This window comes from Peromyscus eremicus, chromosome 1 (genome assembly GCF_949786415.1).
Source record: "Peromyscus eremicus chromosome 1, PerEre_H2_v1, whole genome shotgun sequence".
Lineage (NCBI taxonomy): Eukaryota > Metazoa > Chordata > Mammalia > Rodentia > Cricetidae > Peromyscus > Peromyscus eremicus.
The window spans coordinates 62420793-62448778 of record NC_081416.1 but is presented as its reverse complement, the minus strand read 5'-3'; the positions used below and the strand labels follow the sequence as shown (position 1 = coordinate 62448778).

General features: G+C 48.2%; 3 protein-coding genes across 4 annotated transcripts; 1 reads left to right on the top strand and 2 right to left on the bottom strand.

The window, feature by feature from the left end:
• Positions 1 to 231: 231 nt before the first annotated feature.
• On the top strand, positions 232 to 15550 carry Mtg1 (mitochondrial ribosome associated GTPase 1). Of its 2 annotated transcripts, XM_059264836.1 has the most exons (11): positions 232 to 420; positions 968 to 1034; positions 2657 to 2759; positions 6107 to 6187; positions 6694 to 6750; positions 7010 to 7100; positions 8742 to 8803; positions 9201 to 9297; positions 9666 to 9747; positions 14639 to 14751; positions 15096 to 15550. In XM_059264836.1, the coding sequence occupies exons 1-11, from the start codon at positions 312 to 314 to the stop codon at positions 15212 to 15214; spliced, it is 981 nt and encodes a 326-aa protein (XP_059120819.1). In that variant the 5' UTR covers positions 232 to 311; the 3' UTR covers positions 15215 to 15550. The 2 variants fall into 2 exon arrangements, with proteins under 2 accessions (XP_059120819.1, XP_059120826.1); XM_059264843.1 differs by lacking the exon at positions 968 to 1034 and having other exon boundaries at positions 2668 to 2759.
• A 1012-nt stretch (positions 15551 to 16562) lies between these two features.
• Positions 16563 to 19821, bottom strand: Sprn (shadow of prion protein). The gene is made up of 2 exons (XM_059250156.1): positions 19555 to 19821; positions 16563 to 18636 (listed from the first exon to the last, which is right to left on the bottom strand). The coding sequence occupies exon 2, from the start codon at positions 18619 to 18621 to the stop codon at positions 18178 to 18180; it is 444 nt and encodes a 147-aa protein (XP_059106139.1). The 5' UTR covers positions 18622 to 18636; positions 19555 to 19821; the 3' UTR covers positions 16563 to 18177.
• A 6713-nt stretch (positions 19822 to 26534) lies between these two features.
• On the bottom strand, positions 26535 to 27517 carry LOC131898876 (olfactory receptor 226-like). Its single transcript, XM_059250145.1, has one exon. The coding sequence runs from the start codon at positions 27515 to 27517 to the stop codon at positions 26582 to 26584; it is 936 nt and encodes a 311-aa protein (XP_059106128.1). The 3' UTR covers positions 26535 to 26581.
• Between the last annotated feature and the right edge of the window lie 469 nt (positions 27518 to 27986).

Sequence of the window (27986 nt, the reverse complement as noted above, 5' to 3'; positions counted from 1 at the left end):
GCTGGAATAAAAGGTGTGCGCCACCACATCCGATGTAAAAAACAAATATTACAAAAACGCAATAATGTCTCCTAATTAAAAAAAAAAACTTCAAATTAGTCAAAAGAACCTCACGTAACCTCAGGAATCCAGAGAATAGGACAGCACGGGACTACCTAGACACACGGGTCCCGCCCACCCTACGAGATCCGATTCAAGCGCATGCGTAGTCGCGCACGGAACTCTAGCGCTCCGGAACTCTGAGAGCTGATTCAGGTTTTCGCGGTGTCGGTCCGTCAGGGAGCGCTTCCGACACCATCGCTACCAGCACTATGAGGTTGTGGCCGCAGGCATGGGGTGCCGTCCGGGCCGCCTGGCGCGAGTGTTTCCCTCTGCAAGGTCACGACGTAGCACGCTGGTTCCCCGGCCACATGGCCAAGGGTGAGGCCAGCGGGAGGCGCGGGCGGCCAGGACGCTGGCTCTGGAGGCCTCTTTGGTCGCCTTCCTGGCCTCGGGTTGGAGAGTTGTTCTGTGTTTGATAATTTGAATCGCACTGAGTGGTCTGCTGAGGCACATGCAAGCCGTTACACCTGAGTAATGTCTGAGTTTAGAGGTCACAACCTGGCCCCAGACAGACACCTGGCATAGTGCGTCCCTGGGCTGCTGGTTGCTGTGGTCTTGCTACCGCTGCCATGCGAGCTGGTAGTGTGGCAGGAAGGCGCCAGGAGTGTGACCAGGCGGGTGACTGTTGTGGGGCGGAGCCTCTATGTTTTTTATGTGTTGAGGTCATTAAGTCAGCAAAGTATCAAGGGCCTCCAGATCAATACCCAAGACCCTTATATGTGAAGTGTTCTGCCCAGAGACATCTAGGGCACCCCAAGGCTCAGTGTGCTGCTTCCTTTAGCTCTGTGTGCCCTGATGGGTTTTCAGATGTATTTCCTTAGGAACATTTAAAATCTGCCCCCGTGGGCTATTTTCTACCTTCCAGGACTAAAGAAGATGCAGAGCAGTCTGAAGCTGGTGGATTGTGTTATCGAGGTTCATGATGCTCGGATATCCTTTCATGCAGTAGGAGAGCACTTCTGCTAGGCTGTAGAGGCAGCAGGAAGATTTCCTGCTCTTCATCCATCTCTTTTGGGCAATCTAGTCTGTTCTGCCTCTGGTCCATTCATATGTCTACAGCTGCCAACAGCGTCTTTTGTAATTACTGACACCTAAAGGGGTGCTTTCTGACTCTAATTACACATCAGAATTACTGGGAGGCTTTTACATCAATCACTAGGCCTCCTTTTAAATCAGAATCCCTGGGATGGGGTCCAGGCTGTGTATTTTTATTTTTAAGTCCCCGTTTGATACATTATTTGTCTCAGCTTCTGTCTGATTTACTTTGATATTTTTAGGAATAAATTATGAAACCTGAGATTAAATGGTCCTGCCAACCTGGGCTTTTCTCCTGTCCTTAAGAATTGGCACATCATTATCATGTCCATTGACACTTGCTTCTTGGACCATTTTGTTGCATTTAAGCTGTGTTTAGTTTCTGTGATGCAGTCATTGGCATGTGAGTTCTTCCTCATCCTACTTACTCAGCCTGAGAAGAGCATGGGGATGCCAGGCAGAGGCCCAGGCCCTTGGAACAGCTGGTGGTGGGTGTGAGGCCCTGCTGCCACTGGTGGGAGTCTCTGGAAATAGTAATGGAGTATGAGAGACTATTTCAGCTTTCAGAGTTGGGACTTTAGCAATAATACATCTAGTGTATTTGTTTTAGGCTATAAATATCTATTCACCTAATATCACATACTGTCAGATGTGACTATTATTACTATTATCATTATTATTATTTTGAGACAGAGTCTTGCATTATAGCCTTGACTGGCCTGGACTAACTATGTAGACCAGGATGGCCTGGAACTCACATAGATCTGCTTGCTGGGATTAAAGGTGTGCACTTCCATTCCTGGCTATGTTTGATTATTAAAAAAGTAAAACATGGTTATTTTTCAGCATAGATAATGAGAAGACTGTTCTCCCTTTAGTCTCTGGAACATTCAGCTGTATCTAGGAGGTGGCAGCAAGTCTGTGCTGCACAGTGGTTTCTGTAGCATTTTAGGAGAGGAGCCTGGAGACTTGGGTTTATGAATGGGTGGTGTTCAAGGTAATTCAGTTAGGATTTCACTGGAATCACATTTTCTTAAGTGTTTAGGTCATTTTATTTTAAATTTAAATTCCTTGGCATCTAAACAGTGGCTTTTCTTTTTTTTTCAATTTATTTATTTATTTATTTATTTATTTATTTATTTATTATGTATACAGCGTTTTGCCTGCATGTATGCCTGCAGGCCAGAAGAGGGCACCAGATCTCATTATAGATGGTTGTGAGCCACCATGTGGTTGCTGGGAACTGAACTCAGGACCTCTGGAAGAGCAGCCTATGTTCTTAACCACAGAGCCATTTCTCTAGCCCCCAACAGTGGCTTTTCTTAGAACCTTGCTTTTATTCTTCCCACCATCTGTTTGGGCCACAAGGGCAACATCAGGGTTGGCCTCCCAAGTCTAGGGGCAGGAAGATGGGTTGTATGGTTGTACTTGCTCTGAGATGGGGCTTCTTTGGTTTTGGCTCCTGGCTGAATGACGACTGGGGAAGCTCGGTAGGGATTTTGCCTTAACAGCAGCACATCCCACTTTCAGGTCGAAACCCTCTGTTCCAAGAGCTACTTGGTCTGAAGCCTCATTTGCTTGTCCTTAACAAAATGGACTTGGCGGATCTTACAGAGCAGCAGGTGAGTGCCATCTCCCAGATGCCAGCAGCAGTGTGACAGAGCCACTGACACGGGAGTTCTGGTGTGTCTCTGGGTAGGCTATACTTAAAACAGCTCCTGGCTTTGCAGGAGGTTTCTGGCCTGGCTTCTCAGCAACAGCTGTTTCCCTCAAACATGAACTTATGGCCCAAATGCCAAGATGGACATACCTCATGTGGGGAGTGGTTTGGTGTGAGTGGGAGCCCTGGTGACCACCGTAGCCACTTTGCACCCTGAGTCTTTCTGGTGGATACTCTGTCTATTGTGTCCCATGTGGTAGCCTTTGGCCACATGTGACCACCAAAGCAAAGGGACTGATTACATTTATTTAGCTTAACTATTTGGGAGATTCACAAGGCTAAGGCCTGTAGCCCTGGTCATCTTTGGTGTAGCCCAAGTTCCCTTGTGGTGGCTGCAGTGCCCCCAGCTGGCTATGTATCCAGCCTGACCCCAGGTTTTCTGCTGCTAGTTGCTTTCTGCACACCCTGTGATCCAGAAATTGGAAGGGCTAAGTGTGGGACTGGGATATGAAAAGCCCAAAGTACCTGACAGTCTCTCCAGAGCTGTGCTTCTCAACCTTCCTGATGCTGTGACCCTTTAATACAGTTCCTCATGTTGTGGTAACCCCCAACCATAAAATTATTTTGTTGCTACTTCATAACTGTAATTTTGCTACTGTTATGAATTGTAATGTAAATATCTGTGTTTTCTGATGATCTTAGGTGACCCCTGTGAAAGGGTTGTTCAGCCTTGGAAGGGGTTGTGACTCACAGGTTGAGAACCATTGCTCTAAAGCCAGGCAGAATTGGGTCCCAGGGCAGTATATTTTCTATGTGGCCTAGAAGTAGAAAGTGATGGCAGGAAATGTTATTTGAAGTCTTGACTCTACTTTTATGGCTATGTTGTCAGATTCTTTGGAAAGAGGAATATCAGGGTCTTGAATTCAAGCCAGTTTTTAAAAAGCTGTTAGTGATGCAGAAACTTTTCCTTTACTGAAGAACAACAGAACTTGCATGGAAGGTCAGAAGGATAGCCAAGGCGGTGGATGTCCAGTAGCAGCACCTGCCGCGAAGTCTAGGGAACTGGTCCCGAGCTCCACTTGCTGTGCAAGCTTCTGGGCTTGCCCCGTTTGGTTGTTTATCTTCAAGGGCCTTCCGGTTGTTATTAGTTGAGACTTGATCTGTTAGAGATTGCTTCTCCACTTCAAAGGCTAGCCACAGACTGATGGACACTGCCCTCTACTGGGCAGGCACGGGAGGTGAGAGAAGTGCCCAGCTTCTGAAGGACCTTGGGCTCCACCCCCATGGCCTATACCAGAGGGACACCTGAGTGAATCTTCACGGAGACCAGAGATCATTGTGTCTCTGTCTTGACTAGTAACTTTTCTCCCCTCAAAGATTTATTTTATTTTATGTGTATGAGTGTTTTGCCTGTGTATGTGTGTGTTTGTGCAACACGTGTGTGCCTGGTGCTCACAGGGGTCAACAGAGGGTGTTGGATCCCCGGGAATTGGAATTGAGAGTTGTGTGGGTGCTGGGAACCAAACTTGCAAGAGCATCAAGGGCCTTTAACCTTTCCACCGTCCTTCCAGCCCCCAAGGCAAGTGTCTTAATGGTATCGTATTAATGATGTGTAGTATAGTAACAAATAACTGGATGTAACAAAAACTGACTGCACCAATGAATTACTGTTCGTTTATTTAAGCATTGACTACATTTTGTGGCCAATAATGACCAAACACAATATTGATTTTCAACATGTATTGATAGATACGGATATAAATAAAGTATGTATACTGGTTACACTGAATGTTAAGTCTAATGACTTTATGTCAACTTTAGTTTATTTTGGGCTTATGGTACTACTTATTCCCTGTAATCAGACTGGGTTCAATACTATTTCAGTTTAAAATGAAGTCTCATGCTTGGTGTGGTGGTACACACCTTTTATCCCAAAATGTGGGAGGCAGAGGCAGGCAGATCTCTATGAGCTCCAGAACAGCTTGGTCTACCTGGTGAATTCCAGGCCAGCCAAGGCTACGTAGTGAACGCCTGCCTCAGCTTTCCCTCCTCCCCCAAAGGGAGTCTCATATGACAGGGCACACGAAAGTGATGGCGTTCCTCAGAGAAGCCAGCACCCGGGAGCTCAGTGCTGAGGCTTCAGAGTGACTTGGTTCAGTCCCATTTTATCTCCAGAAGCTTGGAAGTCCCTGCGAGCAGGCTGCGTCTCCTCATCTTCACTCTGGCAGAGCTTGAGGTACACAGGCAGCACAGCTATGTCTGCCCTAGGGCTCTTCCCCCTTGCTCTCCAAGGGGCTCTTTAGACCCCTTGTCCTCAGAGGCTCTTCACTGTGTCTGCATCCAATCCAGAGTTCAAGTTGACTCTGAGCAGACGAGTCCGCCTGTAGTGTCCATTCAAGCTTAGATTCTTACTTAATTTTTTATTTATTTTTGAGACAGACTCTCACTCACTCACTGTAGTCCTTGCTGGTCTGGAACTTGCTGTGTTGAGCTAAGGGTAGCCTCAGACTCACAGAGATCCACCTCTGTCAGCCTTCTGAGTGCTGAGAGTAAAGGAAAGTAACACCAGGGTCAACCATATTACTTTTTTAAAAGCATATTTTTTACGTTTATTACTTATTTACTCTGTGTGTGGGGGTGTGTATGTTCCATACATTTGGAGGTCAGAGGACATCTTGGGGGTGTCGGCCCTTTCCTTCTATTGTATAGTTCCCCGGGACTGAACTCAGATTGTTAGGCTTGGCATCCAGTACCTTTCCAGCTGAACTGTCTCCCTGTCCCCAAGTTCAGATTCTTGAGTTTTAGTATCACACTGTGTGTGTGTGTGTGTGTGTGTGTGTGTGTGTGTGTGTGAGAGAGAGAGAGAGAGAGAGAGAGAGAGAGAGAGAGAGAGAGAGAGCCCCCGAGCGCATTTTTCTGTTGTTTGCTTGTTTAACCCTTTTTTAAATTTTATGTGTATGGGTGTTTTGCCTGCACATATGTCTACACACCACACTTATACAGTGCCTATGGAAGCCAGAAGGCGACATTGAATCCCCTGGGACTGGAGTTATAGGCTATTGTCAGTTGCCATGTGGGTGCTAGGAATCAAACTCTGGAAGAGTAGCCAGTGCTGATATGTACACACAAACATACACACATACCTACATACCTGCCTGCATACATACACACACACACACTTAAAAATTTTATTTTATTTTAGACAGGGTCTTTGTGTAGTATTGAGTTTAAAGGCATGTACTACCATGCCTGGCATACCATTCATATTTTAATTTAGTGTTTAAAATAGAAACTAAAATTCTCTTTCAGAAAATTGTCCATCACTTAGAAGGAAAAGGCCTGAAAAATGTCATTTTTACGAACTGTATAAAGGATGAAAACATCAAGCAGGTGAGCCTCTCTACAATGTTGTTGATAAATAAGTGGGATAAAATCCTGGAATTGTCTTTAGCTGCCCAGGAGTGCAGGATCTCCTGGGCCACCTGTCTGCTGTGTGGTTTTGAGGGAGTATTCTGGGATTCTAAGTAATAAGAGCCTCTTGCAGAACCCAGTAACTTATTTTCCCAGTTGTTTTGATGGAACTCCATGAGTTGATGTGTGTAGTAGGTGGTTACAGTTGCTGTAGAAGACCTCTGAGGTAGCCACCCTACTGTTTCATGGTGTGTGTGGTCAGTTGGGTTGGGTTGAGTTGGGAGTACGTGGGTAAATCCAGTTAACTGTGGCTCAGGTGGACAGTTGGATGTCCAAGTTTTTGTTTCTGCTCCCAAGGGAGGTGTGTATGAGATCTTTGCCCTCCTAATCAAAGGCTAAGTATAAAGACAGAGTCCCTGATCCTGTTGTTTGGAAGTGGGTCAGTGAGGGGTGTGTGACCAGAAGATGTGGCTTGTTTGTTGCAGATCATCCCGAAAGTCACGGAACTGATCAAGTGCAGTTACCGCTACCATCGAGCAGAGGTTGGTTGGATGTAGAGCTGGGGGTGGGTATGTGGAGTTACCCAGTCCCTTCCTGCTTGTCCATTCCAAGCCTTCTTCAATACAGAGGACTGGGCTGTGTCCCAGCCAGGACACAGGCTTTGTTCTTGCTTTCCTTTAATGGGAAAAGCTGGGCCAACCCTGTTGGTCAGCACAGGGCCTCTGTGTTGATGTCCCCTTCCCCTGGGCTGTGGGTTCACAGCCTGGGTGGGATGATGTTGAAGTTCTTCTGCCTCCACAGAATCTGGAGTACTGCATCATGGTGGTTGGTGTCCCCAACGTAGGCAAATCCTCCCTCATCAACTCCCTGAGACGGCAGCACCTCAGGACAGGTAGGCAGTCACTGGTGTACTGACTTCCACTCCTAAAAGGCAGTGTAGGAGAGCGTGGCCAGCCATATGTTGCTCTGAGGCATTCCTTCCATAGCTCATGTCCTGTCCTGTTCTGTTTGCTAAAAGGACAGTTAATGGTCTGAAGGAGGTCTGTATGGTGAATAGCCATTGATTACACAGTGTATACTTACCACACTTTTTTTTTTTAGATTTATTTATTTATTATGCATACAATGTTCTGTCTGCATGTCTGCCTGCAGGCCAGAAGAGGGCACCAGACATCATTACAGATGGTTGTGAGCCACCACGTGGTTGCTGGGAATTGAACTCAGGACCTCTGGAAGAGCAGCCTATGTTCTTAACCACTGAGCCATCTCTCCAGCCCAGCTTACCACATTTTCACGTGCTATTGGCTTTTATGCATTTTAGACTTTGGGATAAATTTATATTGGCTTCATTTTTCACACCAACAGTACAGTGTTTATTTAAAAAATTTACAAATCGAGATGTGTTGGTACATGCCTTTAATCCAAGCACTTGGGAAGCAAAGGCGAGGCAGGTGGATCTGAGTTTGAGGTCAGCCTGATCTACAGAGAGAGTTCCACGACAGCCCGGATTACAATAAAAATCGTTTATAGCTGGGTGTGGTGATGCACGCCTTTAATCCCAGCACTTGGGAGACAGAGGCAGGTGGATCTCTGTGAATTCAAGGCCAGCCTGGTCTACATAGCAAGTTCTAGGCTAACCAAAGCTACATAGTGAGATCCTGTCTCCAAAACAAAACTACAAAACAACAGCACCACCCATTTGTACTGCAAAGGCCGAGAGTTTGAAATCATGTTGTACCTTATTTTAGAAAGCGGATATTTTGGGCATTAATTGGAGAACTGTTAAAATCATCTAATTTTTTTAAGTTTATTTTCCTTTAAAGTGTGTATCTTCTTGTTTAGGGATAGTAAGTTGTTTATAGGGTTGTGCAGGCATCCCCACTACCAAACTTAAATTACCCGAGACTGAAGCTTCAAACATCTCCTCTTGTTCTGTGCCCCAGTGCCTGTCAGCCCTGTCCTATTTCTGTCCACCTGTGTCAGCAAAGCATGCTGGGACTGGCTTGTCTCACTTACTATAATGTTTCAGGTTTGTCCATGTTGGAACAGTTCCCTCCTCCGTAGGTCCAAGTTATTCCACTGTCTATTCCTCTGGTCATCTGTGATGGACACTTTGACTCCTGTGGTGTTTAGCAGTGAATAGGTAGCCTCTCTGGGGTCCCCTGGGCTGGGTCCCATGCCAGGCAGCCACAGTGCCGGGATCAAGGGTGGTGCTGGCCTGCCTGCTGTGGAGTAGGTGAGTCTAGGAGAGACTCTGAGGTGGAGGAGCAGGTATGGTATGACCTTTGCAGCAGGGGGCACCTTTCTGCACTGGGAAGTGAGCTCTGGGCATTTGTTAGCCCTTGGCCACTGTGCCTAGCTTTTGAAAACCCTTGCCATGTGTTCTTTGGGACTCAGTAAGGAACTGATTATAATTTAACAGCTTATTGACCTCTGGTTTCCGTTCTGCTTGCTGGATATGTTAATTAAGTACATTCCATTACTTGCTCTGTGGCTGTGTGAATATTGGATGGCCTCTCTCCCGTCTTTTCAGGAAAAGCTGCCAGAGTGGGCGGTGAGCCAGGGATCACCAGAGCTGTGACATCCAGAATCCAGGTAAGACCCTTGGTTGCTGAGCCCAGAGCTCTGCTGGCTCCACTGAGCCTGGCACCTCCGAGTACAGCACTGGCGCTGCCCCTGCTCTCCCTGCCTTTCCCTCCTCTCCTGTTCCTGCCAGGGCTGCTGTGTTCTTATGGAAATGTCAGGAAGGCCGCCTTCTTACCTCACTCACAGCCTTCTTGCCACACTCACGTGCGCCCTGTGATTTTTCATGGGCCCTGGACTTTTGTATGTCCTTCAAATTAGGCAGAAATTATACCCAATGGGGACTCTAAACCTCAGTGCAAAAGACAACTTACGTGGTGGGTTTATCCGAGGCCTGCCTCAGAGTCTCTGGCAGCGACTTGGTTGTTGGGCAGAGGCTGCCTACCTTGATCCACCTTCTGCTGCACAGGTATGTGAGCGACCACTGATATTCTTGCTGGATACTCCTGGGGTGCTGGCTCCTCGGATTGAAAGTGTGGAGACAGGCCTGAAGCTGGCCCTGTGTGGTAAGCCCAAGTGAGGGATCGGTGTCCCTCTGCCTCACTGCTGACTTGGACTGTCCCCTAGGCAGGTGGAATTGTTACTTTCTCCACCTTTCCTGCTACCAGATGCTTTTCACAGTTTCGAGAGGCAGACTAGGTCACAGCATGCATGTGCTGGCTACCATTCTGTTCTGTAATGGGGATGGACGGAGAGGTCATGCTTGGCAACCAAGTCGAATACCATATAGGAAGAAGGCCACAATTATGAGCCATCCTGCCGGGACATTCCTTAGTCGCTTGAGGTCTTCTGCCTTCAACTGGGAGGCATTTGGGCTTGGTGGGGCACAGATGTCCACTGTTCCATGGGCTTGCCTTAGCTGCTTGTCTTTCAGGAACTGTGTTGGACCACCTTGTTGGGGAAGAGACCATGGCTGATTACCTCCTTTATACCCTCAACAGGCATGGGCTATTTGGGTGAGTGGCAGTGGGTGTGGGGGTTGCAACCCCCTGCTCACTTATCCTATCTATGATTTAGAAATAAGTCATTAAAGTGTTATATAATCTTACATAATTACAAGTGTGTGATTTGGTAAGTTTTGACATATGACCATGTCATATTGTCAGACAAGATAGTGGACATTCTGCTGGCTGTGGTGGTTCATGTCCCAAATCCCAGTACTTGTGAGGCTGAGATAGGGTCATGAGTTTGAGACCAGTCTGGGCCACATAGTAAGACCTTGGTCCACTTTGTCTCTTCCTGAATTTCTTGTGGGTGGGGAGAATTAGATGAACATTCTGTCGATGAAATTGTACAGGATACATCCTCTCTCTCCCGACTTCCTCTACTGAGCATGATTGTTCTGAGTTATCCATGCTCTCCGTTCCTTTTGGTGGCTGAGCTCCTTGTATATCACCCAGACATCCTGCTCTTGGTTTATCTGTTCACTCTGCTGGACATGGAGTGTGTGCCGTTCTTGGCTGTCACAGTCAAAGCTTCTGGAAACATTCATGTACAGTCTTTATGGGATGTGAGTATCTACTTCTCCTGGGTAGAATGCAGGAGAATGTCTTGGCCACTTTGTAGAGGTGAGCTTTGGCTTCCTGCAGAACTGCGGCACTGGTTTCCAGAGCAGCTGCACTGTGCCATGCACCACCTATCAGAGAATGGGGGCCCAGGCTTTTCTGAATCCTCTTTACACTTGTGGCTAGCCTTTTATTTTATTATTTTAAGATTTCATTATTTTATTTAATGTTTATGGATTTTGCCTGCATGCATGTCTGTGCACCACATGCATGTCTGTGTACCGCATGCACGCAGTCCCTGTGGAGGAAGCCATCATGTTTCCTAGAACTGGCATTATAGATAGTTGTGAACAGTCATGTGGGTGCTGGGAAGCTAACCCAGGTCCTCTGCAAGGACAATAAGTGCTCCTTAGCCACTGAGCCATCTCTCAGCACTGGCCAGTTTTAATTTTAGTCTCACAGGTTGCAGTGTTTGCTGTACCTTCCTACTAGGTGATCCTGAACATCTTTTCCTGTGTTCGTTGGCCATCGATGTGTCTTCTCTGGGAAAATTTCTGTTGAAATCTTTTTCTCATTTAAAAATTTTGTATTTTATTTTAGGTGTATGGGTGTTTTGCCTGCATACACACACACACACACACACACACACACACACACACACACACACACATATACATATGTCTGTGCACCATTGCGTGACTGGTGCCCATGGAAGCCAGAAAAGGATGTCCACTCCCCTGGTATTACTGATGGTTGGGAACCATCATGTGGACACTGGGAATTGAACACAGGTCCTCTGGAAGAGCAATAAGTGCTCATAACCACTCAGCTATTGTTCCAGACCTGCCCTCCCTTTTTGTTTTTGTTTTTTAAAACAGGGTCTCTCTACAGAGCCCTGGCTGCCCTAGAACTGACAACATGTACCAGGTTGCCCTGAAACACACAAAGATCTGTTTGCCTTTGCCTGCTGCATGCTGAGATTAAAGGCATGAAGCACCATGTTCATCCTCTTTCTTTCTTTTCTTTTTTCTTTTTATGCTGGGGATTGAACCTGGGATTGAATACAGCGGGCACATGCTCTACTGCTGAGCTACCTCCCAGTCCATTTTCTTATTTTTAAGTTACACTTCTTTACTTATTCTGAGGGATAAGTCTAGGCCTTATCTTTTCTTGTTATCACTGTGTTTTAGGGAGTAATTTTGGAAGTCTGATTTAGTAACTAGATGCTTTATAATGGTGGTGCTTCATATCTAGAAATATGCCTAACCTGAAGTCATAGAAGTTTGCTTTCTTCTTGAAGAGCGACAGCTTGGGTTTTACACTTAGGTATATAACCCTCTTCTGATATGTATTAATATGTGCTTTGTGTATAGCACAACTACGAAGTTCTTATTTTGCACATGGATGACCGATTGTCCAGAAACATGTGTTGAAGACTTTTCCCCACTAACTGTCCTTCTGCCTTTGCTGGGAATCCGTGTTGTCTGTCTGTCCGTCTGTGGACTCTTTTGTCCTGTTCTGTCTTGGTGATGGTACCTTTGGTGTTCCTCAGCCTCGCTCTTCTTTGAAGCGGTTGTCTGTTTTATTTCCTCCGTGTTCACATATGAACTTTACAAATTTATCAGCTTCTACAAAGACCTATTTTTAGAGGTGAAGTGCTTATAGGTTAAAACAAACAAACAAACAAACAAAACCTTGCCTGGTAGTTACAAGGACATAGGTTCAATCCTTAGCACTACCCAAAAAACCTAAACCAAACCAAAACTCAACACTGCTTTCCTTGGGAAGGCCAATTCCATTAAATTTATAGGTCAGTTTGGAGAAACTTGACAATATCATAACACTATTGAGTGCTGCATCGCATGAAGACAGTGTCTCCCTCCATCTATTTAGTTCATTTTTAGTTTTCAGCAAACAGATCATTTACATCTTTCATACGTTTAATGCTTTCATGCTATCATATATAGCGTTATTAATTTTAATATTGTAATTGATATTGATAGTTTATGAAAATTGTTGAATTTTGAATATTGCTGTTGAATCCTAGAATTCATTTGATTTTTTTTTTTACCTAGATAATCATGTTATTTACAAATAGGATTTCTTAAATTTTTCTTTGAAGATTCGGATGCCTTTCCTTTCTTTTTCTTGCCTTTCTTTTTTTTTTTTTTTTGGTTTTTCGAGACAGGGTTTCTCTGTGTAGCTTTGCACCTTTCCTGGAACTCACTTGGTAGCCCAGGCTGGCCTCGAACTCACAGAGATCCGCCTGGCTCTGCCTCCCGAGTGCTGGGATTAAAGGCGTGCGCCACCACTGCCCGGCTTTTCTTGCCTTTCTTATTGTTGTAGCAGAATCTCCAGCTTGGTGGTGAGTGGCGTGATGAAGACAGGGGTTTGTCTTGTTTCTGTATCAGGCAGAAGAGACTCGTACTCTTGGGTAGGATGTTAGCTGGGGTGTTTCAAAGATGTCTTCCCAGGGTGAGGAGGTCAGTCTGGCTGGAAGCATTTTGCTTTTATTTCCTGAAAGGATCAGCTTAGTTGGTGTTCTCTGTTTTCTTTATTTTGAACTTTTATTTTGCCAAGACCTGCTCTCTTGCCTCTGCTGCCTTAGTGCTGGGGTCACAACAGGCCTCACCACACCTGGCTTGATTTCCTCCCTCCTCCCCTCCCTGGCATCTTTCACATGTGGAGCAAGCACATTTCTTGAACTGTGCTCCCGGACTTTAGTTCCCTTGAGACAGTCTCACCATGTAACCCAGGCTGTTCTCAAACTCGTGCTCCTCCTGCCTCAGCCTTCAGAGTCCTAGAAATGACTACCCGTGTTCACCATGCCCAGCTACAACTTCACAGTTTCTGTTTGGTCTTTACGGGCTTTTCCTCATTTCTGTGTTGCTGGTGACCTGCCCATCTGTGCTGTGAATCATTAGGAAGAACATTTAAACTTTCAGCCATGACTAGATCTGCCGACCTCCTGTTGACATTTGCAACTCCAGTTTTCTATACTCTGAGGACGTTGTTAGGACACTACCACTGTGGAGTCCTTTTTGGTCTGTTACCTGTGACATTTTGTGAACAGGGTTCCCAGAGCATCTCAGTTATCATCCTGTAGGAGCCAGGTCCCATTTCCCTCACCCTACCCTGTGCACCACCATCATCATATGCTGCCTTGGCATGTTCTATGAACCCCAGAGACACTGCTGTTATCTCCTGCTATGTAGACAGTTATCATTATAAGAAGAGAGGGCCTTCCATACTGAGCTAGCATGTTACATACATGTTGTTGGCTGTCTTTGTGGAGACCCAATGAAGTTTCTGCTTGTTGTGTTTTCTGAACATGAGATTTTCCTTAATATTTACTGTGGTGTAGGTCAGCCCCGAATTTCCAAATGACCGAATTTTACCTGTGCCATAGTGCACAGAGGTCAGCTGTGACCTCTCACTTCTGTGGTGGTATGGGTGGCTGTGACCTCTTACCTCTGTAGTGGTGTGGGTGGCTATGACCTCTCACCTCTGTAGTGGTGTGGGTGGCTGTGACCTCTCACCTCTGTGGTGGTGTGGGTTGTCTGTGACCTCTCACCTCTGTGGTGGTGTGGGTTGTCTGTGACCTCTCACCTCTGTGGTGGTGGGTGGCTGTGACCTCTTACCTTTGTAGTGGTGTGGGTGGCTATGACCTCTCACCTCTGTGGTGGTGTGGATTGTCTGTGACCTCTCACCTCTGTGGTGGTGTGGGTGGCTGTGACCTCTCACCTCTGTGGTGGTGTGGGTTGTCTGTGACCTCTCACCTCTGTCCCATGCAGGTGCCTGATTCACTAGTGGCCAGGCCCCTATGCACTGCTCAAGATACTTTATTTCTGTTCTGCATTTGTAGTGTCCAGTCAACCATCTTCTCTGGATTGGTGTCTATCTGTCTCTCTATTCCATTGTTCTTCAGTGATTTCCCCTAGAGAAGTTCACTTCAGACCCTTTTCACATGGGCTTTGTCCCAGCTTTGTGACTGTGCAGTATGCAGTTATAACAACTGACTTGCGATTGCACTCACCATTGAACATCTGGTCACTGATGGGTCAGCTGAAGTTGACCAACTGTTCTTCTCAGTTTTGGTCGGTCCTACTTCAAAGGCCTAGTCACTTTTGACTGGGTGCCAGACATTTGAATTTTACCTTGTTGGGTGATAAGTCTTTACTTTGTAAGAATTTCTGAGCCTTGTTCTGGAGTCCTAAGTTTCCTGGAAGCAGTCTGGTCCTCACAGGAGTCCAGGAGCTGGCTCCTCTGAGGTGTGGGTGAGTGAGGACCCTCCTCAGGCTTGGCGCCTCACAGAAGTCTGACCTGAGCTGTGGGCTTGCAGGTATGTGCAGCACTATGGCCTGGCCAGTGCCAGTGACCACATAGAGTGGGTGCTGAAGAATGTGGCTGTGAAGCTGAGGAAGACTCGGAAAGTGAAGGTACTCACGGGCACAGGTGAGTGAGGCTGCACCAGATGGCATGGGGCCCTTACTCCGTCGTCCCCTGCTGGGACTCTCGGCCCTCTCTGGAGGACAGGAGGGAGACACAGAGGGAACCCGTGGGCAGCTGTCCTAGCATTAGAGCATGGGAATGGGAACTATGGAAATTTTAGGAGGAAGGACTTTGTAGTACAGGCTTCAGAGGGTGGTCCTAGCTCTGGACAGTGCTGGGTGGATGTGCTGCCTGTGTTCTTTCTGAACATGCCCTGTCCCTCAGGTTTCACTGATGGTGCCCCTAGTGGTCCCTTAGAGCTGGGCTGTCCTTCGAGGTCCCTTTCTCATCAGACCCTCTGTCCTCAGGTGATGTCAATGTTATCCAGCCTGATTACGCCATGGCAGCCCGGGACTTCCTCCGGACCTTCCGCAGTGGGCTGCTGGGCCAAGTGATGCTGGACCGCGATCTTTTGCCTGCTTGCTGATGACGCTGACCCCTGACCTGGCTAGCAGGAGTATAGTCTCCTGGATACTCCATGGAACTGTAGCTGGAGTGTTTAATGCTTGGAACTGTTCCTCTATCCAGACCTCTATGTGTGTTGGTACCTGAGACTCAGGCCCCAGCTCCAAAGGGCACTCTGTTCTTTTATCCACTAGAGCTGGATCAGTCCTGGTTGCTACCATGGGTTCCCAGGAGTCCTGCATATGTGGCTTGGTCAGGAGGTTTTCTCTCAGTCTCAAGGAGAGGTTAATGCTATCTCAGAGGAGTCAAAGCTATAATCTGTAATTTAAGAAAACTGGGTTAACAATTTTAAAGAAAATCTTTCTCTAGCTGTCTCTCATTTTATTTATTTATTTATTTATTTATTTATTTATTTATTTATTTATTTTTATTTTGAGACAAGGTTTCATTATGTGGCTTGGGCTGGTCTCAAACACGGATTCCTCCTGCCCCAGCCTCTAGAGTGCTGGGATTATACACATGTGTGCCATGACACCAGGTTAAAGGCCCATTTTCTGATGGCTTTTCATTGTGCACTTAGTACGTGGAGCCTGTAAATTAAATCCCCTCCCACCAATGAATGCTGGGGATTGGTAGATGAGAGACTGGGGTTCCTAATTCACATTCTCAAGACCTGCAATGAGGAAGAAGCTTGCTACCAGCAGAGGGCTTTATTTCACAACGAACTCTTCACTGACACGTGTGCACACAGACATCAACAGGTTTGGAATAGAAAAGCCCAGGAATGTCCTCTCCCCTTGTACTTCAGAGCTGTGCCTCGGGAGGTCATGTGCTATAGGCTCGACTTTGCACAGGCCAGAGGATCACTGGAAGGGGATTACCATCTAGCCACCGGACCCATGCGGTGCAGGATGTGGTGCAGAGGGTGTCCCAGCACGCTTGACCTCCATATACCTGTAGGCATCTAAAGGATGTTGTTGCCAGCAGCTTGCTGTCTAGAAAGAAAAAGGGAAGGGGCTGGTTGATAGAGACAGGAGATGCTGTTGAGCCATCTGGGCTATACCTGCTCAGTAGTTCTAGTTTCTTCTGTCCAGTATTGATCTGGCCTTCCCATAGTTGCCTGAGCTAGTGCTTGTGTGCTCAGAGGGCTCTCGGCTTCTTCTGGACGGCTGATAATGGGCTAACCTTCCACTGTTGTCTCTTGTGGCTGCAGTGTGATAAGCCTCCTCTGAGATTCTCCCTTAGCATCTTATGGCTTCTGCTGGTGGAGAAAGTATTCAAAGATGTGTAGCTGTGCCAAGTGCTAAACACTCTGGAGAAGTCAGATTGGTGTGTGAAATAATAATTAAAAGGCAGTGTTTCCATTATGTCCAGAACTAACACATGGTGCTCTGGTACGTGAAGGTCAGGTCCACGTAGCGCATCCCCATAGGTGTTCGACCAGCTGAAGGGGCCCTAGTGGGTCTCCCTGTACCAGACTTGATGGTACTTGCCTTTGAGGCCCTGAGTGGGCTTGGCCCTTAGCTTGCTGGTCTTGGTATTGAGCTTGGTCTGTAAGGGACAGAGAAGCATCTGGGCTGTCTGTGCCTAAGAGCACCGGCAGTGTGGAGAGAGGGTGCAGGGAGCTGCACCCTGCACCTTGTTGGTCAAGAAATCGCTTGGCTAGGGTCCTGCCAATAGCCTTGAAACCTGAATACTAGCCAGAGGTTTGCCAGGCTAGCATTGTGTATACTGACTGAGCCCAGAGACCCATCACTCCATGGGGCAAGGATGTGCTGGTGGGCCCTGGAGCAGCAAGGAGCCAGTCTGCCCCAATGTAGATCCATGTGAGGACTGTAGTGCATCTCTTTGAGGCCACCCTGGGCCTCAGCTTTGTTCTCAGGATGGATATAGATGGTCAGAAAACTTTTAGTAGTGTTAGCCCACACTCACCCACAACCTGCTGAGGCTGGCTTTGCTGTGTCTGTTAGCTTTCCTCTGACGTCAGTGGGCCAAGAACTGTTGTGTTCTCCAAAGTGCAGGCTGCCAGCTGCCAATGGTGCCATATTCTCTTACCTCCCCGGTCCCTCTGTTACCAAGGGAGAGGGTCTCCCAACACAAGATGCTGCTCTCCACTGGCATTGTGGGAATCTTGCAGTTTGGGTCATGTACAAAGAAAGTTCCAGCAGGATTGGTATTGTATCCAAGTGACCCTCACTCGTGAACCTAAAGTCAAAGGAAATGGAATGTTTCTGAATGTGGAACCTGACTCTCAGTGGATCTTAGGAACGGATAAGTGGTCCTTATGGTCAAGCGGCTCAAAGTGGGGAACGCTGTTGACAGAAGGTGTCTCAGGCAGTCTCTGAAGAAGAAACACACTACCTTGGCCTTGGTAGCATGTTCAAGGAGGACCACAGTGGGTGTCCTGGGATGGGTATTTTCTGCTCTGGATGTTCCTGAGCTGTGACATCATTAGGACCTGCTCTGGGCAGGTGGTTAGCACCTGACATTTCTCACACTGCAGTCCAAGTGAATGTTCTCTTCACCAAATTGTAAAGTCCAGAGGGAAGTGGTTCGTTCCTTCTGCTTCCATGGAAGGCGCAAGGTCTTTTGGGCTTTAGTGGCAGAATCAGGCAGGCCCACCTGAGAATGGCCTCTTCCTGGTGGTCAGCATTAATTCATGTTCGTGTGTCCAGGGCAAGCACACAGGCATGGCCCGACACTTCCTCTTGGGCAGCTCTGGAGAGTGAGGGCAGCCTGCCTCTCTGGCAGTGGAGCTGTTCCTGCCAGGGTGGAAGATTGGGAGACTGGGATGGGCAAGAGAGTAAACAGTGTCCACAAATTGCAAGAGAGCTTGTGGGCTCAGAATGCCCATACTGTCATCTGGACTGGGGAACCATAGTCAGCAAAAGGAAGTCACTCTCTGAGCTAGAGGCCACTGGGATGGTCCCTAGGGCCCCGATGACTCGGGCTAGGAGTCAGATCTGGGGCGGAGCTCAGCTTGATCTAGGGCCAAAGTAGTTCTAACGCACCAAGGGTGCCTCCCAGAAGCAGGCAAACACGTGGGCTGGGAATGGACCCGGAGCCCGAAGTCCAGGCCCAGTAGCTGTAGACTCCTCGCTCAGTTCCGTTGCCTCCAGTTGCCCCGTTCTCATCATCCTCCAGGCCTAGCTCGCCAGGCCCCGAGGTCCTCCTCCAGCCAGAGCCAGTGGCAAGGCCCGCAGCCACACCTGCCGCAGCACCTGCGGCTGCCCCTGCAGCGGCCACACGCACAGAGGAGCCGTAGCGGGGTGCCGGCCTTACGCGCACTCTCGATGCCCCGCGCGCGCCTCCGCGTACCCCGCGGGCGCTGCCCCGAGCACCTCCCCGGCCGCCCTTGGCCGAACAGCTGTCACAGAGGAAGGCGGCGGCCAGCAGCAGAGCCCAGCACGTGGCAGCAGTCCAGTTCATCCTACTGGGCAGAATCTGTGAGAAGAGGGTGGAAGGGGCTTCAGCTTCTGTGAAGGGGGTGGAGCTTGGTTTAGGGCCTGGGCAAGGGGTTATCGGGGCCTGGGAATAGGCTCATCCGGTCCTGGGAACACCGACATCAGCCTGGAGGCAGAACGAGCCTCTGATTTTGTGGTAATTTGACAGAGGACTCCCAGCATTTTGGAGGACTGTGGGCTCAGGGCTGGGAAAGGGGCTCTTTTAATCTCTAGCACCAGGACTTTGGGGTTCCTGCTATGTAACCGAGTGGATATGGGGTGGGGTGAAAGGGCTCAGCAAGAGGGCTGACGTTTTACTGTTGTGATAGGGTGGAGATGGGGTTCGCTGAGCTCCCTCAGTGGGGCTCAGGCCTTGCGGGGGTGGAGGGCACAAATCCCTCACTCTGCACACGGATCTCTGGAATGGATGGATATGGATTAGTGTATGGAGGACGCTAATTAGGAATTGAGAGCCCTCAATACACCCAGATTAGGGTTAGAATGGGCAGCCTTGTGACTTGCTCTGGTATCCTAGATCTCCTGATGCCTCCCTCGCTGGAGCCTTTCAGCCAGAGGCTGCGGCTGCACGCACTGGTGGTGGTGGTGATGGTGGTGGTGGTGGTGGGGAGGGGGAGCAGAATCTAGATCCGCGATCCTTGCAGCACAAACAACCAGCGCTGGGTGAAACACTCGGCAGGCCGGGACCCTAAGTACGTCGTTCTCTTCCCCGCCCCAGCTCCACCCTTCCTGGGTTTGCTCAGGCCGACAGTCTCGGCAGGTCACTGATCAGGATGGGTTCCGGCTGGCTGTGGACCAGCAAGTCTGGGTGGCGACTCCATCCTCCTCAGATCCTCTCTCCCCGCCCCCTCCCCTTTCCTCCCTCCCAGCCTCACTGGGTTCATCCACCTCCCCGACTTACCGGTCACAGGTCTAGGTCGGAACAGCGGTACAGCGCATAGCGCATAGGGGCGGTGGCCAGCCAAGCGGAAAGGTGCGGCGGTGGCGAGGACCCTCTTACTGAGGCAGAGCTCACGACTGGATTTTGCTGAAGCCTCCGCCTGAAGATTAGGGGCGGGCTGCCACGGAGGCTCAGCCCCGGGAGACGCGAAGGGAGGAGGTACTGCAAGCTTAGAAAGGCACAGCCCCAGTCCTTCTGTTGCCCGGCTCCCATCCTAGCCCTGCTGCATACTGCTTCCTCCCACCCCATCTTCCCCCAACCCTCCAGCCCTGCCCGATCTCTCATTTCCCTATGTCCACTAGCCCCACCACCCAGGACATCCAGCGCGTTCTTGTCCCTGTCGGTCCAGCATCTTTGTTCATGGCCTCTCCCTCTTCGGTTCTCCCTACCTGCCCATCTCGTGAATTTCCTACCTCCTTTCCCATTCCTTTGATGGAACCCCAGCTTCGCCGACTCCTCTTCTCCAGCCAAAAGGACCACTGCACTGCCTTTCTAGGTATGTAGGGCTCTCAATAAATTGGGGTGTGCCCAACACCCTACCATATGGCCCTCCAGGCAGTTTGATCCACAGCCATGAGTGTCCCAACAGCACTGGAGTCCCTGCTGATCTGAACTTTTCCTGAACCTTCTGGAAACAGGCCCCTGGAGAACCATCCCTCCTTTATTTTCAAGCTGACTGACCTGCCTTTGTAGGGTTAGGGTAACTTCAGCTCTAGACAGCCATGAAGGTTTTCATCTGCACTGGACTTGCTTTCCAAGGCCCAAGATTACAGTCTGAGCTGCCAGGGGCAGCCCTGGCCTGGCCCAGGCTTAGTAGAGAGCATTACGGGAATCTGAGATGGATCCAGTGGGTAGGGGCAGGATCTGGAGAGGAAGGGAGGTAGTCCTGGTAATCTGGGCTCAGCAATCCCTGGTTAGTGTGTGGAGCTCCTCTCATTGAAGCTACTGTGGTTTTGAGCTTTCTTTCATGTGTAGTTGAAAGGCCTTTGCCCAAAGCCTGGCTGATGACCCCTTTTAGTTCAGGCAGGGAGAGCTCCCAGGTGTTCCTTCCCTCCCCTACTTCATGTTAAATGTGAAGGACAAACACAGTTTGTTAGACAGTCAAGGCCCACTGCAACACACAAGAACAAGGCCAAGTATAAAACAGAACACAAGAGGTTTGAGGACCCAGAGGAAATCTTAAAATCCCCCCCCCCCCCCTCTCTCTCTCACACACACACACACACAATGACCATGGTGTTGATAACTAAGAAGAGGATGATGTAAAACAGGAATAAAAGCAACTAAAAAGGAATTTTCAGATCAAAACATTTTGTTCCCCTCAAAAGAAGAGAGGGGTTGAGTTTACAAAGCTAAGGCCATATCCTGTAAAAGATGAAGACTGTGAGAGAAAAGGTCATCAACCCAGGGGTCCAGTTTTGGGTTCTGACACTTGACCGTTATTCCAAAGATGAGAGTGGAGAAGAAAGGATCAGAGACACAGTAGGAAACACGTGGTGGCTTCCCACTGGACTAGGCTGCACATGGAGGCAAGAATAGCATTTAGGACTTGATATTTGAATAGACATGGAAGCTCTTAAAATATTAGCAAAAAAAAATCCTACTGGGCATTAGAAGTGTTATCACAGAGTCAAAAACCTGCCAACACATTCTCCTGCTTGTGGACTAAGGAAGAAAAATGACCTTAATTGTTTCAGAAGAGGAAGATAAAGCTTTTGATTTTAGTCAACACCCCTCTATGGGGGAGCCAAGGAAACTAGTCATGGAAGTGAATTATTTACTTGAGAAAGGCTGTCTTAAACCCTGCAGCAAATATGCATCATACAGAGCCATCAGTCATGGACCACCAAGTTTGGTTATGTGGTCCTGGGGGTAGAATCCAGAGCTTTGTGCATGTGAAGCAAGCACTTTACAAACAGAGCTGCATCCCTATCCCTAAACTGGGTGTGCTGCTCAAGAAAGTATAGAAAAGCTAAAAAGAAGAAGAAGAAGAAGAAGGAGGAGGAGGAGGAGGAGGAGGAGGAGGAGGAGGAGGAGAAGGAGGAGGGAGAGGAGGAGGAGGAGGAGAAGGAGGAGGAGGGGGAGGAGGAGGAGGAGGAGGGGGAGGAGGAGGAGGAGGAGGAGGAGGAGGAGGAGGAGGAGGAGAAGAAGAAGAAGAAGAAGAAGAAGAAGAAGAAGAAGAAGAAGAAGAAGAAGAAGAAGAAGAAGAAGAAGACAATACACCAGGGCCTAGAGAGATGGCTCAGTGGTTAAGAATGTTTTATTACTCTCAAAGACAGCCAGGACTGGTTTCCAGCACCCTCCTTATGGCTCATAACCACCTGTAAATCTAGTTCCAGGGTAACAGCTGCATATAAACTTACACAGGCAGACACATATAAAAAGAAGTATTTAAAAAAATACATTATAGGAACTGGAGAGATTGCTCAGTGGTTAGGAACACTCATTGCTCAATCACGAGGACCAGAGTTTAGACATCAGCACCCACATTGGGTTCACAATCCCCTGTAACTCTAGTTCTGAGAGATCTGACACCCTTTCCTGGCCTCCTTGAGCTTGTGTACACATATGTGCACATGCACAGAGGCATGCATGCATGCACACAGACAGACACACATACCACAAATAAATCATCATAAGGAAAGTGGGGAAATGTACTGATTTTAAAAAAGAGGATAAGATTCTAGTCCTTTCAGGGGCCAGTCATATGGAGAGGAGTGAAAGATGTTGACCTATGCTGACCTGCTCTTCTGTGGCCATTTGGGCTCCTATCACCCGGCGAGAATGGAGGCTCGGTCCTGTATGTCTTCATTTTATTATCTTGGTGTTTGCTCAGTAACTAGAGCTTTTCTCAGCTACCTTGTATCCCAGACTGCCAGCTAGTCCTAGTTTTTTTCACCTTCAAATGCCTGGTTGTGGGTTGGGGAAGTCCTATGGGGATGCGGCCTTTTGAACAGGTCCTGCCCTCCAAGATCTATGATTTCGCACAGCTCAGCTCCCTATATAACGATATGCAAGTGCTCCTCCCTCCTCTGGGAGCTCTTGCAGCAGCTTCCCTGATTGAAGGCTCCAATCCATAAGTAACTGCCACTTCTCCCTGCAACCTAAAGCAACTCTCTACCGTGTTTGTCGTTCAGCCTCTCCTCTGTAGCTAGACCAGCTCTCCAGGTTGGCATTCCATGGCCCAGAGCAACCGTTCTTGGAGTTCTTGGAGATGGGATAACGCCAAGAACCTTTGACTCCTAAGGTGGCAGACTCAGCCCCATCCCAGATGGTTTCTCACACTGCATCATGTTGTAGGTGCTGCTTAGAGTCTACAGTCCCTGATCTGAGTCAGACTGCAGTTCTGCTTAGCACTGACAGTGTTGTTGTTTTTGGACTTTTTCTGTCTCCATTCTCCTGCTTCTGCTTCTGGGAGTATTCCCGGTGTGGAGATGGTCTTTCTCCATGCTTTGGTGCTTAAGTTACTGTTCTTAGGCAACTCCACATTGAAACCCCAGTGCCTGCCTATCAGCCTCTGCCAAGGGTGGCCGTTTTTCAGCTGTCCTGACCTATTCCTAGAGGTGCCAGTCATGGGAGTGCTGCTAGTCCGTCTTCTCCGGACACTGCTAAGAACATCATTCATTTTTGACTCACATGTTTCTGGAAGATTCCATTTCTTGCCTGGAACTCACTATTTAGACAAGACTAATAGAGATCTACTTGTCTCTGCTCCCCAAGTTCTGGGATTAGAGGTGTGTGCCACCGCGTCCAGTTTGGCCTATGAATTTTAATGCTGCCTCAAGAGTCAGATCTGTTCAGAACTTATCGACCCTTCCCAGAATGTCTCTAAGAGGCACTTGTTAGAAGTGGAGTTGCCCCATATGTATGTTGGATCCTAATCCCAAGCACCTCAGAATGTAGCTGTATTTCATAATAGGATCTTTAAGGAAGTAACAGGGTCACAATCCAAGGATATTAGGCCACAGATTATATAGAGACAAAGGGACCACTATGCATGGCATCCTTAAGGGAAGAAAAGGGTCCTTGGAAGACCCCAGTTATTAAGTTAAAATGAAAATTAATTTCTGTTGTTTAAACCACCTTGTTAGCCGAGCGGTGGTGGCGCAAGCCGGGCGGTGGTGGCACACGCCTTTAATCCCAGCACTCAGGAGGCAGAGCCAGGCAGATCTCTGTGAGTTCGAGGCCAGCCTGGGCTACCAAGTGAGTTCCAGGAAGGGCGCAAAGCTACACAGAAAAACCCTGTCTCGAAAAACCAAAAACCAAAAACAAAAACAAAAAAATAAAAAAACCACCTTGTTTATGGCATTTTAAAATTGTACTAGCAAGTTAATAAAGAATCCAAGAGATTCCGAAGGTGACAAGGATAGACTTGGAACACTTAAGATAACTTCTAGAAGACCAAGGAAGAGGGGCTTATGCAAGATACTAAAGCTTTGGCTGGAGACATGGCTCAGCAGTTAGGAGCATTTTCTGCTCTTGCAGAGGACCTTGCTTCAGTTCCCAGCACCCATGTGGCAGCTCACAACCATCTATAACTCCAGTTCCAAGGGATCTATTACCCTCTCCTGGCCTCTATGGGCACCAGGTACTCACATGGTATGTATACATACATGCAGGTAAAACACTAATACACACAAAATAAAAGCAAATAAATCTTAAAGATATTAGACATCTGCCTATGATTCTAGAAAGAATGCAGTCCAGTCTGGGTAAGGGATAGATAATCAGTTCAGGAGACCCAGAGTACCACTCACAGACTCCTTGCCCACTGTATCTCTTCATCTGTATCCCTTGTGATTCTTCTTCTATGCTGTCTCTGTGTGTGTGTTCACAAGTGTGCAGGCACACACACAAGTGCATGTGTGTATGTGGGGGCACGTGGAGGCCAGACAAAAAACCTCAGGTGATGTTTTTCAGGAGTAATCATTTTGTGTTTTTGAGACAGAGTCTCTCCCTGTCCTGGAGCTTGCCAAATAGGCTGAGCTGGCTGACTAGTGAGCTCCAGGCACATGCCTATCTCTACTTCTCCAGCACTAAGACTGCAAGCATGTAGTACCATGCTTGGACTTTTCTTTTAAATGTGGGTTTTGGGGACTAAATGTATATGTTTATGTTTGCAAGGAAAGAGCCTCACCAGCAGCCTTATCAGTCCTGGTTCTTTTAATAAGCTGGCACATGTAAGCAAGTGCTCCCCAGAGTTTAGTGAGCTCTCTAGCAAATTAGAAGATCCCAAGGAAGGGATTATGCAAAGCCCCATTTATAGCTGTTTTATGAGAAATACAGGTAAACTCCTTGGGCTTGAAGCTGGATTCTGAATTGGGCAGGACCATCTGAGCATTCAGCTAAAACCTGTGGGAACTGAGCTACGTCCAAGCAGTCAGTGTCAGGGTTGAACTGAATTAGAAGACCCTACCTTGTATTAGCTGCAGAATTGCTTGATTGGTAAATGAGGACACTACCCTACACATTTGGTCACAGGTATGTTCTGTGATGATTGATGATTGTGAAAAAAAAATGAGGTTTTTTTTTTCACCTAGAAAAAGAACAAAATGAGAATTCTAGAATGAACAAAATAAAGCCAAATATCCAGAATATTAGACATAGTTGGAGAGAGACTTGGGAACCTGGAAGATTGGAAGAAAGTGTCCAGAAAAAAGAGACAGAGGGGCTGTAGGAAGAAGATCTGACACACATGTAGTTCTGGAGCAAACAAAGGGGAGAACAAGGCAGATGCAGTGTTTCAGAAAGTTATGCCTGATGTGTTTCAAAAACCGATGACAATGCAAGCCATGAGTTCTGGAAGCATTACACACACCAAAGGCAGCAAATACAAAGGGAAATATACACTTAAGACAGTTGCAAACCAAAGCTCAGAGATTATCTACAAAGCCGAGTTCTCAACAGAGAGCAGTTGGTGTGGCAGAAGCACGGTCTGTGCAGGCCCTGCCTGGGTCACAGAGCTGGCTGCAGATGGTGGTCAGGGGTAGAGAGAATAGATTCAAAACGTGCACAGAAAGTATGTATCACACAGTTACCGAAAGGAAGGTGACGCGGCTGTATTAAATCATAGCAGAGTTCAAGCTTTAGGTGTTGAGGCAGACAGATGTGCCAGAGACAGAGGGGTGCTTCCTCATCATGAAGGGCTACATTTATGAACAAAACAATCCTAAATATGGGTGCATCTTGATGTAACTTTAGAAGTGCAAGTTAAAACACTGAGACACAGGCCACAAATGCAACACAAAACATTTGCACAGACCGGAAGTATCTGTTAAATTCTTCCAAGGACACACGTGAAGCTCATCATTCTAGGTGGCTGTCCCAAAGGAAAAGGACAACCACAAAACCAAGAAAGAACTTGGCCAGGCTAACAGTGATAACTGCTGGGAAGGTAAATGCTTGCATTACTGTTTCTACACTCATGCACCACAGAAGAAAGAAAAGGCAGACACATGCATGCCATTTACTCATCAGACCTACCAAGCTTTCTGCAAGAAGCTGTTAGAAGCCATCCTTGTTTCTGAGAAATGGAGCATCTGCATGCTCAGTAACGTTGCCTGGACTTGCTGGAACCCTCCACCTGGCCAGGAGCTGGGACCTTATTCGAAGAAGGCCAATCTCAGGGTCTCAGAAGTGGGGCATTCAAGGCTGGTCAGGAAAAGGTTATAAAGTCCAGATCCTGACAGTAGACAGGGAGCTTCCTTTAGGTTCTGTACTGAGATTTTAAGAACAAAGGACTTGCCTGGGCTGCTAAAAAGAACAGCTGAGTTTTCTAGAAGGGCCCAGAGTCTCTAGGCCATGGTCACCTTTCCTTCTTGTTTGTTGCTGGCTAATGGCTGTAGTGTGCCCTTGGATACTCTGAATTGTGGGGAAAGGAGGGACTTGTCCACACTGATGAGAAGAGCACAGCCTTGACCTGCTGGTGGGCATGTCTGAGAGCAGAGAAGAGGGACCCAGGGTTCCAGCAGGACCCAGCAACTGGTGTTCAGGAGAACCTGGGGGTCTGGAGGAGCTTGGTGAGCGCCTCCCTGATGTCACGATTCCTCAGGCAGTAGATTATAGGGTTCAGCAGGGGAGTCACTACCGAGTAGATCACAGATACCAGCTTGTTGAGGTCGAAGGAGCTTATGGCATGAGGCCGGGCGTACATGAAGGTGGTGGTGGTGTAGAAGATTAAGACTACCACCAAGTGGGAGGCACATGTGGAGAAAGCCTTCCTGCGGCCTGCTCCTCCTGGAATCCTCAGGACCGTGGCGAGGATGCGAGCATAGGAGACTGAGGTCACCATCAGAGAGGTTGCAAGGACTGCCAGAGCTGCCACAAAGTCCAGCATTTCAATGGCAGTGGTGTCTGAGCAGGACAGTTGCAGCAGGGGTGAGACATCACAGAAGAAGTGGTTGAGGGCATTGGGGCCACAGAACCTGAGGCGGGAGATGAGAGCTGTGGACACAAAGGAGGCCAAGAAGCCCCCGAGCCAGGCACTGAGAGCCAGATGTAGGCACAGCCTTGAATCCATAATGGCTGGGTAGTGCAGTGGGCGGCAGATGGCCAGGTACCGGTCACAGGCCATGGTAGATAATAAGAAGCATTCGGAGGAGCCCAGTGAAAGAAAGAGGAACAGCTGGGTGAGGCACCCTGAGAAGGAGATGGCGTTTGCCCCTGCCAGGAGACCGGCAAGCAGCTTGGGCACTGTGACTGTGGTGTAGAGGGTTTCCAGCACAGACAGATTGGCCAGGAAGAAGTACATGGGTATGTGTAGCTGCCGGCTAGCGCTGATGGTGCCCACAATGACCAAGTTCTCTAGGACGGTCACCACATAGATGATTAGGAATAACCCAAAGAGCAGCCCTCGAAGGTGGCACAGCTCTGGGAAACCCAGAAGAATGAACTCTGTCACCAAAGTGTTGTTGCAGTTGCTCATGGCCCTTTCTGGCTGGGAGGTGACTTCTGAGCACCATGGAACAGCAGGGATTCAAGTGCCCTGTGTGATGGGCCCAGGCCACTGTTCCATTGGTCCAAGCTGTTGGAGGCTTTGCAGCCCCTGCTAGGGTCTCAAAGGCAAGGGCTGCCACACTGTCTCAGGACCAAGGGACTTCTCTGTGGGGCCTCCCAGGGCTGACCAGCCTTGTTTCCAGGGAGAGGTCAGACAGGCAGACAGGGCTCTCACTGTGTACTTTCAGGATCTGCTGCGGTACTTACCTGTCACGTCCACTGTGAAGATCACTTTCACACTTACCAAGAGCTAACAACTGAGCAATGACTTAGGATCTGTGAACATCAGCATGAGCAGGAACACCCCTCTTACATATTTATGAGTATGTGCTACCCTCTTTGGTCCAATGCACAAGTATATACTTTCCGGGTGCACATGCACACACACTCCCTTCAGG

Bases quoted from the DNA above. Each gene is read 5' to 3' on its own strand.
- Mtg1 (XM_059264836.1), top strand. From the start codon at position 312: ATGAGGTTGTGGCCGCAGGCATGGGGTGCCGTCCGGGCCGCCTGGCGC. The intron at 7,101-8,741 runs GTAGGCAGTCAC...CCGTCTTTTCAG, and splicing joins ACGGCAGCACCTCAGGACAG to GAAAAGCTGCCAGAGTGGGC. The intron at 14,752-15,095 runs GTGAGTGAGGCT...CTCTGTCCTCAG, and splicing joins GAAGGTACTCACGGGCACAG to GTGATGTCAATGTTATCCAG.
- Sprn (XM_059250156.1), bottom strand. From the start codon at position 18,621: ATGAACTGGACTGCTGCCACGTGCTGGGCTCTGCTGCTGGCCGCCGCC.
- LOC131898876 (XM_059250145.1), bottom strand. From the start codon at position 27,517: ATGAGCAACTGCAACAACACTTTGGTGACAGAGTTCATTCTTCTGGGT.